We start from the raw sequence: 17,895 nt of genomic DNA, 5'->3' as shown, positions 1-17,895 counted from the left end.
TACAAGGCAGTTGCCAGGACCCGAGGGCCCGAGGTGTGGGGAGAAGTTGGGCAGGCTGGGACTTTATTCCATGGAACGCAGGAGGCCGAGGGTCGATCTTATAAAGGTGGATACAATCATGAGAGGAAGAGTAAATATCGCATATTTTAGGAGAACCAAGAACTAGAGAGGATAGGTTTAAGGTGAGAGGGGAAAGTCTTAATAGGAACCCGAGGGGTAACCTTCTCACACAGAGAGTGGTGGATATATGGGACGAATGCCAGAGGCAGTAAAGGCAAGAACAATAACAGCATTTAAAAGACACTGGACACTCATGGATAGGAAAGGTTTAGAGGGTAGTATTGCCAACCGTCCCGTATTAGCCGGGACATCCCGTATTTTGGGCTAAATTGATTTGTCCCGTACGGGACCGCCCTTGTCCCATATTAGGCCCGGGGGGGGGGGGGGCGCTGTAGGCCTGGGCAGTGTAGGCCTGGACAGCGTAGGCCCGGAGAGTGTAGGTCGGGAGGCCCGGGTGCCGCCTAACGGAGGTTGCGTAGCAACCCGCCTCCCGGCTCGGGCGGCCACCATTGGTGGAGCGAGAGCTGGGTGAGGTCCCGTGGGGCGGTGATGTCACCTTGCCCTTATTTGGGAGTGAGATAGTTGGCACCCCTAGATATGGGCCAAACGTGGGCAAAAGGGGCTAGCTTAGATGGAGCATCTTGGTCAGCATGGACAATTTGGGCCTATTTCCGTGTTGTAGAACACGGCCCTTGACCACATGAACTGAGCACATTAATCCGCGGTGTAGGTTTCTTGTTCACAATCTCAAATAGACACAGCTCAACCAATTCTGAAGATAGACACAAAAACTGTTGAGTTTCATTGTCTGTATAACTTGTTTTCACCTAGCGCACATCGTAACAATGGACAGCTTCCTTTATCATTGTTACTTTCATTCATTTGTCCTATATGTTCCTATATCGCCGTCTATGTCTCTCTTTTCCCTTTCCCCTAACTCTCAGTCTGAAGAAGGGTCTCAACTCGAAACATCACCTATTCCATTTCTCCAGAGATACTGCCTGACCCACTGAGTTACTCCAGCTTTTTGTGTCCATCTTCTGTCTGAATAAGAATCCTGACCCAAAACATCGTTTGTCTATTCCCTCCTGACCCGCTGCATTTCTGGGGGGGGGTCATTGTCCTATCGTGTTTTGCACAAAATTTCAGCATCTGCAGGATCTTTTGTCAACATTGCTGGTCAGTCTAATTCTTTTTCCCTCTTCACAGCTTGCTGCCTGACCCGATGAGCATTTCTGGCCAAAAACTAAGACACAAAGTGCTGGAGTAACTCAGGGGGTCAGGCAGCATCTCTGGAGAACATGGATAGTTGATGTTCCCAGCAATTTGTTTCTATTTGAAGTATATCTCTATTGAATTAGCTATGATGCCCTGCAGTTGAATTGGCTGCCTACACATTACAATCATTTATTCATGCATTAAAGCCATCAGCTACCTGCCGAATAAATCTACTTCTACAGATAAACAAACTGATGCAATAAAGAACATTTCATCTTACGAGCTTTGGCTTTTAGGATTTCTTTATTTATAGTAATGATACCATTACAACTGGACCGTCCTCTCATCAGCTAGAGAGTAGTCCTGACTTCCCATCTATCTCATTAGAGACCTTTGAACGATCTTTAATCAGACTTTATCTTGCACTAAACATTATACCCTTTCTGCTGTATCTGCACACTGTAGAGGGCTTGATTAGAATCATGTGTACATAAAATGTTGGACTAACTCAGCGGGACAGGCAGCATCTCTGGCGAGAAGGAATGGGTGACGTTTCGGGTCGAGACCCTTCTTCAGACTCAACCCGACCCGAAATGACACCCATTCCTTCTCTCCAGGGATGCTGCCTGTCTCACTGAGTTACTCCAACATTTTGTGTCTACCTTCGATTTAAACCAGCATCTGCAGTTCTTTCCTACTTGTAATCATGTATATTCTTGTCGCTGACTGGATAGCACAAAACAAAAAGCCTTTCACTGTACCTCAGCATATGTGGCAATAGTAAACAAAACTATTGCCACACGTCCCGAGGTACAGTGAAAAGCTTTATTATGCATGCGGTCCAATCAAATCGGATAACACTATTCATAAATGCAATCAAGCCAAACTCAAGTACAACAGGTAGAGAGAAGGGAAAGATAACGAGTGAATAGAGAAAGGCCTGGGCAGAGTGGATGTGGAGAGGATATTTCCCACTAGTGGGAGAGTCTGGGACCAGAGGCCACAGCCTCAGAATAAAAGGACATACCTTTGGAAAGGAGATGAGGAGGAATTTCTTTGGTCAGAGGACGGTGGATCTGTGGAATTCCTTGCCACAGAGGAGCCGTGGAAGCCAAGTCAATGGATATTTTTACGGCAGAGATTGATAGATTGTTGATTAGTACGGGTGTCAGGGGTTATGGGAACAAGGCAGGAGAATGGGGTTAGAAGGGAGAGATAGATCAGTCATGTTTGAATGGCGGAGTAGACTTGATGGGCCAAATGGCCTAATTCTGCTCCTATCACTTATGAATGCAGAATATTTACTGACTGAAGATTCAGCAGGAACTCTACAATTTCTACCACACTCACTACTGGTTACAAAACTGGTCATATATGTAACTGTCATCTTTATTACTTTAATGCGTGAATAATCTACAACTGATGGAGCTTCAAATCAAGGAAAATTATCAGTAAAATCCTACACATACACTGATCAGCCAAAACATTATGGCCACCTGCCTAATATGCTGTTGGTCCTCCGTGTGCAGCCCCATACGCAGCAGGGTGCGATGCACTGTGTATTTTGACACATTCCTCCCGTGACCACCATTAAAATTTTCTGTGACTTGTGCCACAGTAGACCTGTCAGTTCGGACCAGACGGGATAGCCTTCGTTGCCCTCGCGCATCGATGAGCCTTGGCCGCCCAACACCCTGTCGTCAGTTTGTGGTTTGTCCCTCCTCGGACCACTGTCGGTAGGTACTCACCACTGCTGACCGGGAGCACCCCACAAGCCTTGCCATTTCAGAGATGCTCTGACCCAGTCGTCTGGCCATAACAATTTGGCCCTTGTCAAAGTCACTCAGGTCTTTACTCCTGCCCATTTCTCCTGCATCCAACACAACCTCCAGAACTGACTGTTCACTTGCTGCCTAATATATCCCACCCCTTGACAGGTGCCATTGTAACAAGATAATGTTATTCACTTCACCTGTCAGTGGTCATAATGTTTCGGCTGATTGGTATAGATATCCACATTGAAATGGATTTTGGTTTAGAATCAGCCAGATTTGGACCTTTGAGCTTCCTCACCACTCATGAAGCTCACTCCCTGCATTATCCCCATGTACCTTGACTCGCTAACATCCAGCAATCTTTTCATCTCCATTATGAATAAACCTCCAGAGCGATCCCGACATACAAAAAGCAGAAAGATCACAGGCGAGTTATTTCATTCACACTTCTTCCATTACCTGATTCATCCCAGAGTAAGGGAATCAAAAACTGGAGAGCATAGGGCTAATGTGAGGTGAAAGATTCAATAGGCAACTGAGGGGCAATATTTTCACACAGAAGGCGGTGTGTATACGGAACAAGCTGCCTGAGGAAGTAGTTGAGGCAGATGCTGTAACAATATTTAAAAGACACTTTAAAATCTGGCACAAGGTGGGGATGGCAGGCAGTGACCAGTGGGGTACCGCAAGGTTCGGTGCTGGGACCCCAGCTATTTACGATATACATTAATGACTTAGACGAAGGGATTAAAAGTACCATTAGCAAATTTGCAGATGATACTAAGTTGGGGGGTAGTGTGAATTGTGAGGAAGATGCAATAAGGCTGCAGGGTGACCTGGACAGGTTGTGTGAGTGGGCGGATACATGGCAGATGCAGTTTAATGTAGATAAGTGTGAGGTTATTCACTTTGGAAGTAAGAATAGAAAGGCAGATTATTATCTGAATGGTGTCAAGTTAGGAGGAGGGGGAGTTCAACGAGATCTGGGTGTCCTAGTGCATCAGTCAATGAAAGGAAGCATGCAGGTTCAGCAGGCAGTGAAGAAAGCCAATGGAATGTTGGCCTTCGTAACAAGAGGAGTTGAGTATAGGAGCAAAGAGGTCCTTCTACAGTTGTACCGGGCCCTGGTGAGACCGCACCTGGAGTACTGTGTGCAGTTTTGGTCTCCAAATTTGAGGAAGGATATTCTTGCTATGGAGGGCGTGCAGCGTAGGTTCACTAGATTAATTCCCGGAATGGCGGGACTGTCGTATGTTGAAAGGCTGGAGCGATTGGGCTTGTATACACTGGAATTTAGAAGGATGAGGGGGGATCTTATTGAAACATATAAGATAATTAGGGGATTGGACACATTAGAGGCAGATAACATGTTCCCAATGTTGGGGGAGTCCAGAACAAGGGGCCACAGTTTGAGAATAAGGGGTAGGCCATTTAGAACGGAGATGAGGAAGAACTTTTTCAGTCAGAGGGTGGTGAAGGTGTGGAATTCTCTGCCTCAGAAGGCAGTGGAGGCCAGTTCGTTGGATGCTTTCAAGAGAGAGCTGGATAGAGCTCTTAAGGATAGCGGAGTGAGGGGGTATGGGGAGAAGGCAGGAACGGGGTACTGATTGATAGTGATCAGCCATGATCGCATTGAATGGCGGTGCTGGCTCGAAGGGCTGAATGGCCTACTCCTGCACCTATTGTCTATTGTCTATTGAAAGGTTTAAAGGGATATGGGCCAAACATTCACACACCTTCCATTGTCAGTCTTTCCAAATGTGCAGATTTGTAATTGTTCAGGGACTGGGGCCATTGCTTTTTAGTTTTAGTTTTCAGTTTCAGAGAGACAGCAACGAAACAGGCCCTTTGGCCCACCAAGTCCACATCAACCATCAACCACACATTCATGCTAGTTCTATGTTATCCCACTGTCTCATCCACTCCCTACACACTTGGGATAATTTATCGAGAGCAATTAAACTACAACCCCGCACGTCTTTGGAATATGGATGGAAGCCGGAGCACCTGGAGAAAACCCACGCGGTCACAGGGAGAATGTACAAACTCCACAAAGACAGACAGCATCCGAGGGCAGGATCGAACCCGTATCTCTGGCGCTGTGAGACAGCAGCTCTACCAGCACTGTGTTATTTCAGCACAGTTCTTGCACTAAGCACTGTCAGTCAGAACAAATTATGATGAAACTTCAGGACAGCCCGTGAGTACCAGGAACTGGTATGAGCATTGAATTCTCCAAGTTCAAATAATATCCGTCCTCCCATGCCAAAATCATTTCATGTATTCCCCATATACCTTTGTTTCCTCAATCCCCAATTTATTGATCTCCATTTTGAATAAACCTCCAGAGTGATCCCAGGTCATGAATCCTAAAGATTCCGCACTGCAGGAGTGAAGGAAAATTTGCCTCATCTCAGTCCTAAACATCCTACCACTTATCCCAACATTGTCACGTCCGTCTTCACACTTCTCAGCCCCGGGGAAAGCATTTTCCCTGCACCCACCCTATTGACTTGAGGCATTCTGTAAATTTTACCTCCATTCTTCTAAATCCCAGAGAACGCAGGCCAAGATATACATCAACTACAGAAATGGGTGGAGAAGTGGCAGATGGAGTTTAATTCGAGTAAATGTGAGGTGTTGCACATTTGGAGGTGAAACACAAGAAGAAAATATACATGGCAAGACTCTTCACAGCATTGATGTACAGAGGGATCTTGGGCTCCAATCACTTAACTCCCTGAAAGAGCCAACACAAGTAGACAGATGGCAAAGAAGGCATATGGTATGCTTGCCTTTATTGGTTGGGAATTGAGTACGAGTCAGGAAGTCATCATTCTGGCCTCATGGAAAGTCTTCTAAAAATCTAAATACACCAATCTGAGCTCCCAACATGCTCATAGAGCTCAAGTAATCAAACATGACTTTTCCTTTCCCAAATCCAGGCCGACACCTGTATTATTTGCTAAACTGTTATCTGCTATTACATCCATCAGAGATTCCAGCATTTTCCCATCCTGTGACGTTAGTTCAGTTCCTCGTTTTCTTTCTCTCTTCCTTTATAAAGCGGCGGCATTTGCTGCCAACCAATCTTTCATAAAGAAACCGCATCAACATCTCAACTTCCACGGATGGATTATGGAAATTCAGTACATCACCAGATGCTCTACCGAACTTCTACAGGCGAAGAGCACACAGACTGATCGCATCACAGCATGGTTTGTTAATTTGAATGCCCATGAATGGAGGCGATTACAGAGAGTGGTGGACACTGCCCCGTCCACCACAGGTGCTGACTTCCCCACCCTCGAATGGGTCTGTAGGAGGCGCTGCCTCTAAAAGACAACTAATATCATCAAAGACCTTCACCATCCTGGGATGAGTAGCTCTCATCCCGCTACTACCAACGAGAATGTGGCACAGGAGCCTGATAACCGTGACCATCAAGTTAAAGCACTGTTTCTTCCCAGCAACCATCAAACTCTTGAACACTGCAAACAGCTAGCGTCAGCAACTATGATCTTCTGGGCACAGTTCAAAGGTATTTATTCACAAAATGCTGGAGTAACTCAGCAGGTCAGTCAGCATCTCAGGAAAGAAGGAATGGGTGACGTTTCGGGTCGAGATCCGAAACGTCACCAATTCCTTCTCTCCTGAGATGCTGACTGACCTGCTGAGTTACTCCAGCATTTTGTGAATAAATACCTTCGATTTGTACCAGCATCTGCAGTTATTTTCTTACACTTCTGTGCACTGTTTATCGATTGCACCTCATACTTTAATTTTGCTTTATAATAGTTACTTGGTATTACTATTAAATTTATTGTATTACCGATTATTATATATTTATGTGCTATATTGCATTTAGAAGTTTGTTAAGCTGCAGTGAGCAGGAATTTCATCGTTATTTTGCTGGTACGTATGACAATTAAACATTCTTGACAATCTATTGATTCTGAAAATTGATGACCAATGCTCCTAATATCTGTGCCAACTCTGTTTACATCTTTCAGACTTGCCTACTTCTCTCGCTCGCTTCCATTCCTAATACTAGTTCCATTCACTTTAGGTTTAGGATTATTATTGTCACTTGTACTAAGGTACAGTGAAAAGCTCTGCTTTGCATGTTATTCAAACAGATCAAATATACACTGTACGTAACCCAATCAAATCAAGCATAAAGTACCAAAGGCAGAGCGAAGGTAAAGATGCAGAGTGCAGAATATAGATCTCAGCATTGTAGCGCATCAGTTCCATAGACAAATACCAATGTCCGCAATTTAGTTCAGTTTAGAGATACAGCGCGGAAACAGGCCCTTTGGCCCACTGAGTCCGCACTGACCAGCGAGTCCACACATTAACACTACCCTACACACACTGGGGATAATTTACATTTACACCAAGCCAATTTATCGACGAACCTGCACGCCTTTGGAGTGTGGGAGTAAACCGAAGATCTCGGAAGAAACCCACACGGTCACGGGGAGAACGCACAAACTCTGTGCAGACAGCACCCTTGGTCAGGATCAAACCCGGGTCTCTGCAGCTCTGATGCTTCAAGCACCGCAAGGCAGCAACTCTACCGCTGTGCCAATGATGGGGTAGAGGAGAGTTGGACTTCTGCATTATTGCCAGATCCATGGTTCTCTAGTATTCCTGGCTTGCCTCGTGTCTTGTAATGCAAAGTGTTTATTTCTTTCCTCTGCCATTCCCTTACTCCCCCATTATAAATGCACCAGTCTGTGTTCAGGACTCCTATATTCTCTCAGTGGTTTTTTTTACAGACACGCCAAAGCTCCCTCCATCTGTCCCTGTGTTTTCGGCCAGTGAACACTCGTGTTCTACATTCGCTCTCTTTATCAATTTACATTCAGCATTTTTAGAATAGAAATTGTGGTCTCTCACATCCCTTTCAGTGCTTTACAGCTGGTGAAATACTTTGAGAATGTAGAGACCGTTGTTGGGTGTCATTTGTGTCAGCACTCGAGGGCACCAATTGGGTCTGATCAGACTCGTCTCAGATTACATTAAACCATAGTGCCCTTTCCCCTGTTTATTCAATCCTGATAGCCGGGATAGAGTGGCTGTGGAGAGGATGTTTGCACTCAGTGGGAGAGTCTAGGACCAGAGGCCATAGGCTCAGAATAAAAGGACCTGCCTTCAAAAAGGATACGACGAGGAATTTATTTTGTCAGAGGGCGGTGAATCCGTGGAATTCTTTGCCACAGAAGGATGCGGAGGCCGTCAGTGGATATTTTTAAGGCAGAGATTGACAGATTCTTGGCCAGTAAGGGGGTCAGGGGTTATGGGGCGAAGGCAGGAAAATAGGGTTGAGAGGGAAAGATAGAACAACCACGATTGAGTGACTGAGTAGTCACGATGGTCCGAATGGCCTAATTCTGCTCTCATGATCAAATAACCTCTTGAATGCCTTGAACGCAAGGAAAAATCAGTTCCCAAAACTGTTTCTCTCTCCACAGATGCTGCCCGATTTGCAGAGAGCTGCCAGCATATTCCATTTTACAGAAACTATTTTTAGTTCTTTTTTCTTCAAATACAACCAAACGAATCCGGAAAAGAGCAAGATAATAATAGACATAGAGCCGTACAGCACGGAAACACGCCCTGCGGCCCACATTGTCTATGCAATCAAGATGGCAAAGTAGGTTTGTCCCGTTTGCCTGCATTCAACCCATATTCCTCCAAACCTTTCCTGGTCATATATTAATTCCAATGTCTTTTAAAAGCCTTATTTGTTTCAATAATGCAACATTTGATCAACAATCAGATGAAGACGTTTAGAGTCAGACAGGACAGAAACAGGTCCTTCAGTCCAACTAGTACATTCTGATCAAGATGCCCCATCCTAGCTTGTCCCATTTGCTTTTGTTTGCCCGATATCCCTCTAAACATTTCCTGTCCTTGTACTTGTCCAAATAACGTTTATTTTTAGTTGTTGTACCACCTCCACTAGCAGATCATTCATATACCCTCCACCCTCTGTGTGAAAAAGCTGTCCCTCAGTTTCCTATTAAATCTTTCCCATCTCATCTTAAACCTATGCCCTCTCGTTCTTGATTCCACTACCCTGGGAAAAAAGCTCTGTGCATTTGCCCCATCTATTCCCCTTATGATTTTATACATCTCTATAAGATCAGCCCCCATCCTCCTGCGCTCCAAGGTATCTAGTCCCAGCCTGCTCAACCTCTCCTTATGGCTCTCAAGTCCTGGCCACATCATTGTAAATCTCTTCTCTACACCCTTTCCAGCTTAATGGCATCTTTCCTATATATCCGGGTGACCAAACTATTTAAAAGACTTCTCTATCCCCTCCCAGTTCCCCAACGAGTCCAACTATCTCCTACTACATTCTATCTTTGTCCAGCCCCCCCCCCCCCTCCTGACAGTCTGAAGGGTCTCGACCAGAAATGCCACCCATTCCTTCGCTCCAGAGATGCTGCCTGGCCCCCTGAGTTACTCCAGCATTTTCTGTCTGCCTTTGATTTAAACCAGCATCTGCAGTTCTTTCCCACATATTTAAAATGACCAAATGCTTATAATGATTTAAACGCCTAGATGTCAATAGTCAATTTATTTCTCACATACACATAAATGTGCAGTGAAATGAAAGATTACCCACAGTCCAACAATAAGACCAGATGGTGACACAGAGTGAGAAAGGGGGGGGTTTTGTATTTAATAATAATATGGGGAAACTGATGTAAATTGCAAACGTTCGTCACCAATCACCTTCTGCCCTGAAGTCTCTCCTCCAGGCCTTCTGACCACATTTAAAGCAGGACACCCACACCATGAAAATTGGTTTAAAAAGTCCAGGTAACTGGGAGGGGGGAGAGGGGAGGAGAGGGGAGGAGAGGGGAGGAGGAGTTTCCCAGCGAGGTTAACAGCAATGTGTGTGTGTGTGTGTGTGTGTGACCTCACAAACCACACAGCCGTGCGTTTGCTTGGGGAGGGCGGGCGTTGGGAAAGTGATTCCATTCAATGGGGAAATCTCCTTGCACATTCATTGCACAATAAATTGTCGCTGGAGCTCTCTCCTAAACCTCAATTCATCACCTTCCCTCCCTCCCTCTCTCTCTCTCTCCCCATTATCCCTTCCCTCAATTCACCACCCCTCCCTCCATCTCTGTACACTATCCCTCTCTCCCACCACCCTTTCTCTCTCTCTCCCTCCCACAACTCTCTCTCTCTCTCTCTCTCACCACCCTTTCTCTCTCTCTCTCCCACCACCCTCTCTCTCTCTCTCTCTCTCTCACCACCCTTTCTCTCTCTCTCTCTCTCTCTCTCTCACCACCCTTTCTCTCTCTCTCTCTCTCTCTCTCCCTCCCACAACTCTCTCTCTCTCTCCCACCACCCTTTCTCTCTCTCTCTCTCACCACCCTTTCTCTCTCTCTCCCACCTCTCTCTCTCCCACCTCTCTCTCTCTCTCTCTCTCTCTCTCTCTCTCTCCCTCCCTCTCCCACCACCCTTTCTCTCTCTCTCTCTCCCACCACCCTTTATCTCTCTCTTCCCCCCCCCCCCCACCACCCCTTCTCTCTCAATTCACCACCCCTTTCTCTTCCTCCTTCACCCTTCCCTCCTTCACCCCTCCTCTCTCTCTTTCCCCAGCACTTCTCCTCTCTCTCCCTCCTACCACCTCTCTCTCTCTCTCTCTCTCTTTCCCCCCTCTCCTTCCCTCTCTCTCCCCCAACCCTTCTCCATCCACCCGGCAAACCCTGATTGAAGACGCAAGCCCCCCCACCCCTCACCCACACACCCACACACACACACACGTCAATGCCGGGGACGAAGACCCCGCGACCATTGTTCTCTCTGTCGCCTCTGTGACTGCAAACTCCGCCGTTCCGAATCTGGAGCCGCAGTGTGACCAAGATGTACATGAACCACCCCCCCCCCCCCACACAGACACCCACCCACACAGACAGAGAGACAGAGAGAGAGAGGGAGGGAGAGAGAGGGAGGGAGAGAAATTGGAGCTGGAGCAAGGGAAGGCACAGGGACGCGGGCAATGACTCCTCCAACAAGCCCTCCCTTACCTTGGTGAAGAGCTCGGATGCTGCCATTCCGAAGCGCTGCGTCTCCGCCGCTCCAGCGCCGGCCCCCTGTCAACCTGGCAAAGGGTAGAGAGGAAAGGAGGGGCTGGGGGAGGGGGGGAGGAGAAAGAGAGAGAGAGAGGGAGGGAGAGAGAGAGAGAGGGAGGAGAGAGAGAGGAGGGGGAGAGAGAGAGGAGGGGGAGAGAGAGGAGGGGAAGAGAGGAGGGGAAGAGAGGGGGGAGAGAGAGAGGAGAGCGGGAGAGAGAAGGAGAGGGGGAGAGAGGAAAGAGAGGGGGGAGAGGGGGGGAGAGAGAGAGAGAGGGAGGAGAGAGAGAGAGGAGGGGAGAGAGAGAGGAGGGGGAGAGAGAGAGGAGGGGGGAGAGAGAGGGAGGGGAAAGAGGGAGAGAGAGGGAATGAAAGGATGGGCTTGTAATTGCAAGGCTGCAGTGCAATAACACGGGGCTCCCTCCACCACTCCACCTCCACAAGCCCAGGGTACCAGCCTCACCTGTGTCCCCTCACTCTGCTACCGGCCTGTGCATTCTGGGTACGAGGGAGGCAGGCATTGGAGATGATGGTTTGTGCAAAAAAAAATCTGTGCTGAATGTGTGTGTGTTGAGTCGGTGAGAGAGCGCCGCCGCACGGAGCAGTGAGGAGCGCCCAGGCAAGTCCCTCATTGACAGTTCACAGCGTCTAATTCCCACATGCAACCGAAAAATCAACAACGCAAGCAGGAATTTCATCGTGCAGGAAGGAACTGCAGATGCTGGTCTGCACACAGATGGTTGTGGAGGCCAAGTCAATGGATATTTTTCAAAGCAAAGATTAGATTCTCAATTACTAAGGGTGTCAGGGGTTTATGGTGAGAAAGCAGGAGAATGGGGGTTGAGAGGGAAAGATAGATCAGACTTGATGGGCCGAATGGCCTAATTCTTCTCTTGTCCCTTATGAAAATGCTAGAGTAACTCAGTGGAACAGGCAGCATCACTGGAGAGAAGGAATAGGTGTGAAGTTTTGGGTTGAGGCCCTTCTTTCAGACTGAGAGTCAGAGGAGAGGGAAGCTAGAGGTATGAATAGGGACATAACAAATCAGAGCCGACACCAACATCCATTATTGGCAAAGAAAGACTTGAAGGGATGGGTGAAGTTTTGGGTTGAGACCCTTCTGCAGACATGGTTCTGTACTTGGTACATATGACAATTAAACACTCTTGCCGTTCCCCTGTGACTGAGACATGATTGTATTTATATATATAAATAATAGGGAGGGGGGAGAGAGAGGGAAGAGGGAGAGAGAGGGGAATGAAAGGATGGGCTTGACAATAATAAATAAAGTAGGCACAAGGGACTGCAGATGCTGGTTTCCCTCACTGTTACAGTTGGGCAGGAGGTACAGAAGCCTGAAAGTCACACACCGCCTAATTCAGGAACAGCTACTTTCCTGCAACCATTAGATTGTTAAACCAACCAACAATTTCACCTCCTTCACAGCCAACAATGAGTCTGAAGAAGGGTTTCGACCCGAAACGTCACCCGTATCCAGAGATGCTGCCTGTTCCGCTGAGTTTATTCCGACATTTTGTGTCTATCCTATCTTGAAAATGGAATACTGCAACCCACTTCTTGGACTACTATTTTCATTTCCATTTATATTTTGCACTAATGTCATGGTTTTTTTATTACATAGTCCTCTTTCTTTTAGAATGTTATGTGCAACTTGTATTTCATTTACATATAATTTGGGTTTTTTCTGTGTGTTTGAGTCTATGCACCCGTGATGTTTCTGCAAGTAAGATTTTCATTGTTCCTGTACCTTACCCCAACCATGCACATGACAATAAAAGCTGGTTTCCTACACAATGTGTGGGAAGGAACTGCAGATGTTGGTTTAAACCGAAGATAGACACAGAATGCTGGAGTAACTCAGTGGGACAGGCAGCATCTCTGGAGAGAAGGAATGGGTGACGTTTCAGGTTGAGGCCCTTCTTTCAGACTGAGAGTCAGAGGAGAGGGAAACTAGAGGTATGAATAGGGACAGAATAAATCAGAGCCGACACCAACAATCCATTATTGGCAAAGAAAGACTTGATGGGCCGAATGGCCTAATTCTTCTCTTATCCCTTATGAAAATGCTGGAGTAACTCAGCGGAACCGGCAGTTACTTCAGCATTCTGTGTCTATCTTCAACCTGAAACAATCCACAGACTGGGGTAAAGTTCTGATCTGTTTAAAGTTTGTTTTTCTTTGGAGAAAAATACATTCCTTTTGAGCACAATGGAACTGGTGAAACATGAAATAAGGGAGAACATGGAACAAAAATTGTGCTTCATTTGGATTTGACCAGATTTTCCCAAATGAAATTAATCAAGAACTGATGGGTTTTTAATCAATTGTGAACTAGTCAATGACCCCTCCCCCCCCCAATCTCATAAACCCAAACAGAGAGTGGGAGCATCTTCACCTGCCAATGGTTTTACTTCCCTCCAGCTATGAACATTAAATCCTCTACAAAGCCCACATGCAGGATTTTTAAAAAAAAAAATGCAAGATGAACAAATCAATAGCAAAATACGCTGCCACTTTATTGATCAATATTGGTATTAGCCGACCTGCTGAATTGTTTTGCAAAATTAATTCATCACAGTAGAAACAAAAGTAATTATATTGAAACATTCTACTGCCACTTGCAATTAAGCACATGCACTCATTTCCTTTTCACTCCATGCCTTCGTCACTTACTCCACCCATCTGCCAATCAATCCCCCTCATCTCTGTATCCACCTATCACTTACCTGGCTTTCTGCCATCCACAGCTTTCCCAGCTTTACCCCCCCCCCCCCCACCAACTCCATCTGAAGATGTGTGAAATGTTGTCTGTTCATTCCCTCCATAAATGCTGCCTGACTCGTTGTGTACCTTTAGTGCTTTGCTCAAGATTCCACCATCTGCAGTTCCTTGTGTCTCCCAATTGTTTTGTGTCAGTGCCCAGCTGACTTTTCCTGAAGATTCAATATTATTGCAAAGGCTTCTACTCCTGACTAAAGTCAAATTTATGTTCCTACAATTGAGGCCCACACATGTTCAGTCAAGCCTTTGTATCTGAATCATGGGCAATTACTCATGCAGTCAGGAAACACTTTCTCTACAATACAACCGTGTCAAAGTGGAGAGGCACAGATTGCTTCCGCCTGCAACCTTGCACACTGGGTTGACAAGACAAATTTAAATATCAGATAAACGTTGCCTTTGCATGAAATTTCAGTGACAGTGCAAAGCTTTGATCCATTGTACACAGGGTAGATGGACAGAACCTTTTCCCCGGAGTGGAAACGTTCCATAGGCAGACATAGCTTTAAGGTGAGAGGGGCAAAGTTAACAGATTTTTAAAAAATAATGATTTAAGAGATACAGCACAAAAACAGTCACGTGTCCACGCCGACCAGCGATCCCTGTACACGAGCACTATCCTACACACAAGGGACAATTTACAATCTTTACCAAAGCCATTTAACGCTGAGAACGTGGGGCCATTAGGCCAACTGGCCTAATTCTTCTCTTAGCCCTTATGAAAATGCTAGAGTAACTCAATGGAGCAGGCAGCATCACCGGAGAGAAGGAATGGGTGAAGTTTTGGGTTGAGACCCTTCTGCAGACATGGTTCTGTTCTTGGTACATATGACAATTAAACACTCTTGCCGTTCCCCTGTGACTGAGGCTTGATTGTATTTATATATATATATATGATATTTCTGATTTGATTGGATGGCATGCAAAACAAAGCTTTTCACGGTACCTTAGTACACGTGACAATAATAATAAAGTAGGCACAAGGAACTGCAGATGCTGGTTTCCTCACTGTTACAGTTGGGCAGGAGGTACAGAAGCCTGAAGTCACACAATGCCTAATTCAGGAACAGCTACTTTCCTGCAACTATTAGATTGTTGAACCAACTGACAATATCACCTCAACAGCCAACAATGAGTCTAAAGAAGGGTTTCGACCCGAAACATCACCCGTATCCAGGCCTGGTTCGCCGTTGCAAGACGAATGTTCGATGAACTTTTTTGTAACTTTGATGGCACCAGAAACGTGGTGACTCTTTGTGTATTGCCTAGGTGAGGTCTGCTGTATGATTTTACTGAATTGTATGCAAAGAATCTCACTGTACCAAGGTGCACGTGACAATAATTGAATCATTGAAATCTGGACTAATTGCAACTGCAGTGATGTGCCAATGGTGATAATGAATAAGCCAGTTTAGGAAACTGCTCCACACAGTTAAGAGGTCATAGGCTTCAGGGTAAATTGGCAGGAGAATGGGATTAGGAGGGAGAGATCGATCAGCCACGATTGAATGGTGGAGAAGACTTGATGGGCTGAATGACCTAATTCTGCTCCTATCACTTACGAACATGGAGTCTAATTTAATCATGGGCTTCAGGGTAAATTAGCAAATTGAGTTTAATTTGGCTTCTAGTAAAAGAAGATGATGGCATGACGTGGAGCTCTTCTTCCGCCGCCTCCGCCTCCGAGCCTTTTTCCATGGCAAGGAGTCCCGACCCATCACTGATGACCCCTTCTCCCGTCTCCAACGGACCCCCTCCACTTTTACCCCCCAGTATGGCCTACTACCCCCACTAGAACTTTTTATTTCAAACTGCCGGCGTGACATCGGCCGCCTCAAATTTTCCACTCCCCTGACTAACTCCAACCTCTCCCCTCCTGAACGTGCAGCCCTCAACTCACTCCGCAACAACCCGGACTTAATAATTAAACCCGCTGACAAGGGAGGGGCTGTGGTAGTCTGGCGTGCTGACCTCTACCGCACCGAGGCCAGACGACAACTATCAGACATCTCTTCCTACCTATCCCTGGACCATGACCCCACCGATAAACACCAGACCTTCATCACCAGCACCATCACCGACCTCACCAACTCCGGCGAACTACCCCCCAGTGCCTCCAATCTCATAGTTCGCCAGCCCCGCACGGCCCGATTCTACCTCCTACCCAAAATCCACAAACACAATTGTCCCGGCAGACCCATTGTCTCTGCCTGCTCATGCCCCACCGAACTTATCTCTACCTACCTCGACTCTATCCTATCCCCCCTGGTCAAATCCCTCCCCACCTACGTCCAAGACACCTCACACGCTCTCCATCTCCTGGATAACTTCCGGTTCCCAGGCCCCCACTCCCTCATTTTCACCATGGATGTCCAGTCACTCTACACTTCCATCCCCCACAAGGATGGTCTCGAAGCCCTCCGTTTCTTCCTCGACCGTAGAACCAGCCAATCCCCATCGACCAACACTCTCCTCCGCCTAGCAGAGCTGGTTCTTACCCTCAACAACTTCTCCTTTGACTCCTCCCACTTCCTCCAAACCAGAGGCGTGGCTATGGGCACTCGCATGGGCCCTAGCTACGCCTGCCTCTTTGTTGGGTACGTCGAACAATCCCTGTTCCAGACGTACACTGGCCCCATCCCCGAACTCTACCTCCGCTACATTGACGACTGCATTGGTGCTACCTCTTACACCCATGCAGAACTCACTGACTTTATACACTTCACCTCCAATTTCCATCCTGCCCTTAAATATACCTGGACTATCTCTGACATCTCCCTCCCGTTTCTGGACCTCACCATCTCCATCACAGGAGAAAAACTAGTGACGGACATTTATTACAAGCCCACCGACTCGCACAGCTATCTGGACTACACTTCTTCCCACCCGGTCCCCTGCAAAAAGTCTATCCCCTACTCCCAATTCCTCCGTCTACGCCGCATCTGCGCCCGGGATGAGGTGTTTCACACTAGGGCTTCCGAGATGTCCTCGTTTTTCAGAAAACGGGGCTTCCCCTCCTCCATTATAGATGAGGCTCTCACTAGGGTCTCTTCTACATCCCGCAGCTCCGCTCTTGCTCCCCATCCCCACACTCGCAACAAGGACAGGATCCCCCTCGTTCTCACCTTCCACCCCACCAGCCAGCGGATCCAACATATTATCCACCAACATTTCCGTCACCTACAACAGGACCCCACCACTGGCCATATCTTCCCATCCCCTCCCCTCTCTGCGTTCCGCAGAGACCGTTCCCTCCACAACTCCCTGGTCCACTCGTCCCTTCCTACCCAAACCACCCTAACCCCGGGCACTTTCCCTTGCAACCGCACGAGATGCAACACCTGTCCCTTTACCTCCCCCCTCAACTCCATCAAAGGACCCAAACATTCTTTCCAGGTGAGACAGAGGTTCACCTGCACCTCCTCCAACCTCATCTATTGCATCCGCTGCTCTAGATGTCAACTTATCTATATCGGCGAAACCAAGCGCAGGCTCGGCGATCGCTTCGCTGAACACCTGCGCTCGGTCCGCATTAACGCAACTGATCTCCCGGTGGCCCAGCACTTTAACTCCCCCTCCCATTCCCAGTCTGACCTCTCTGTCATGGGCCTCCTCCAGTGCCATAGTGAGGCCCGCCGGAAATTGGAGGAGCAGCACCTCATATTTCGCCTGGGCAGTTTGCGGCCCGGTGGTATGAACGTCGACTTCTCCAACTTCAGATAGCTCCTCTGTCCCTCCCTTCCCCTCCTCCTTCCCAGATCTCCCTCTATCTTCCTGTCTCCACCTATATCCTTCCTTTGTCCCACCCCCGACATCAGTCTGAAGAAGGGTCTCGACCCGAAACGTCACCCATTCCTTCTCTCCCGAGATGCTGCCTGACCTGCTGAGTTACTCCAGCATTTTGTGAATAAATCGATTTGTACCAGCATCTGCAGTTATTT

At 47.2% G+C, this 17,895-nt stretch overlaps 1 protein-coding gene across 1 annotated transcript in view; it reads right to left on the bottom strand.

Annotated features, from left to right (window-relative positions):
* Positions 1 to 11,218, bottom strand: part of myo5aa (myosin VAa) — a 169,314-nt gene extending 158,096 nt beyond the window's left edge. The window contains exon 1 of the mRNA XM_078427407.1: positions 11,111 to 11,218. Coding sequence (XP_078283533.1) covers positions 11,111 to 11,137 — 27 coding nt within the window. The 5' untranslated portion in view covers positions 11,138 to 11,218. The remainder of the gene's footprint in view (positions 1 to 11,110) is intronic.
* Between the last annotated feature and the right edge of the window lie 6,677 nt (positions 11,219 to 17,895).

The sequence above is a fragment of the Rhinoraja longicauda genome, chromosome 33 (assembly GCF_053455715.1).
Source record: "Rhinoraja longicauda isolate Sanriku21f chromosome 33, sRhiLon1.1, whole genome shotgun sequence".
Classification (NCBI taxonomy): domain Eukaryota; kingdom Metazoa; phylum Chordata; class Chondrichthyes; order Rajiformes; family Arhynchobatidae; genus Rhinoraja; species Rhinoraja longicauda.
This window is presented reverse-complemented; position numbering and strand designations above follow the sequence as displayed.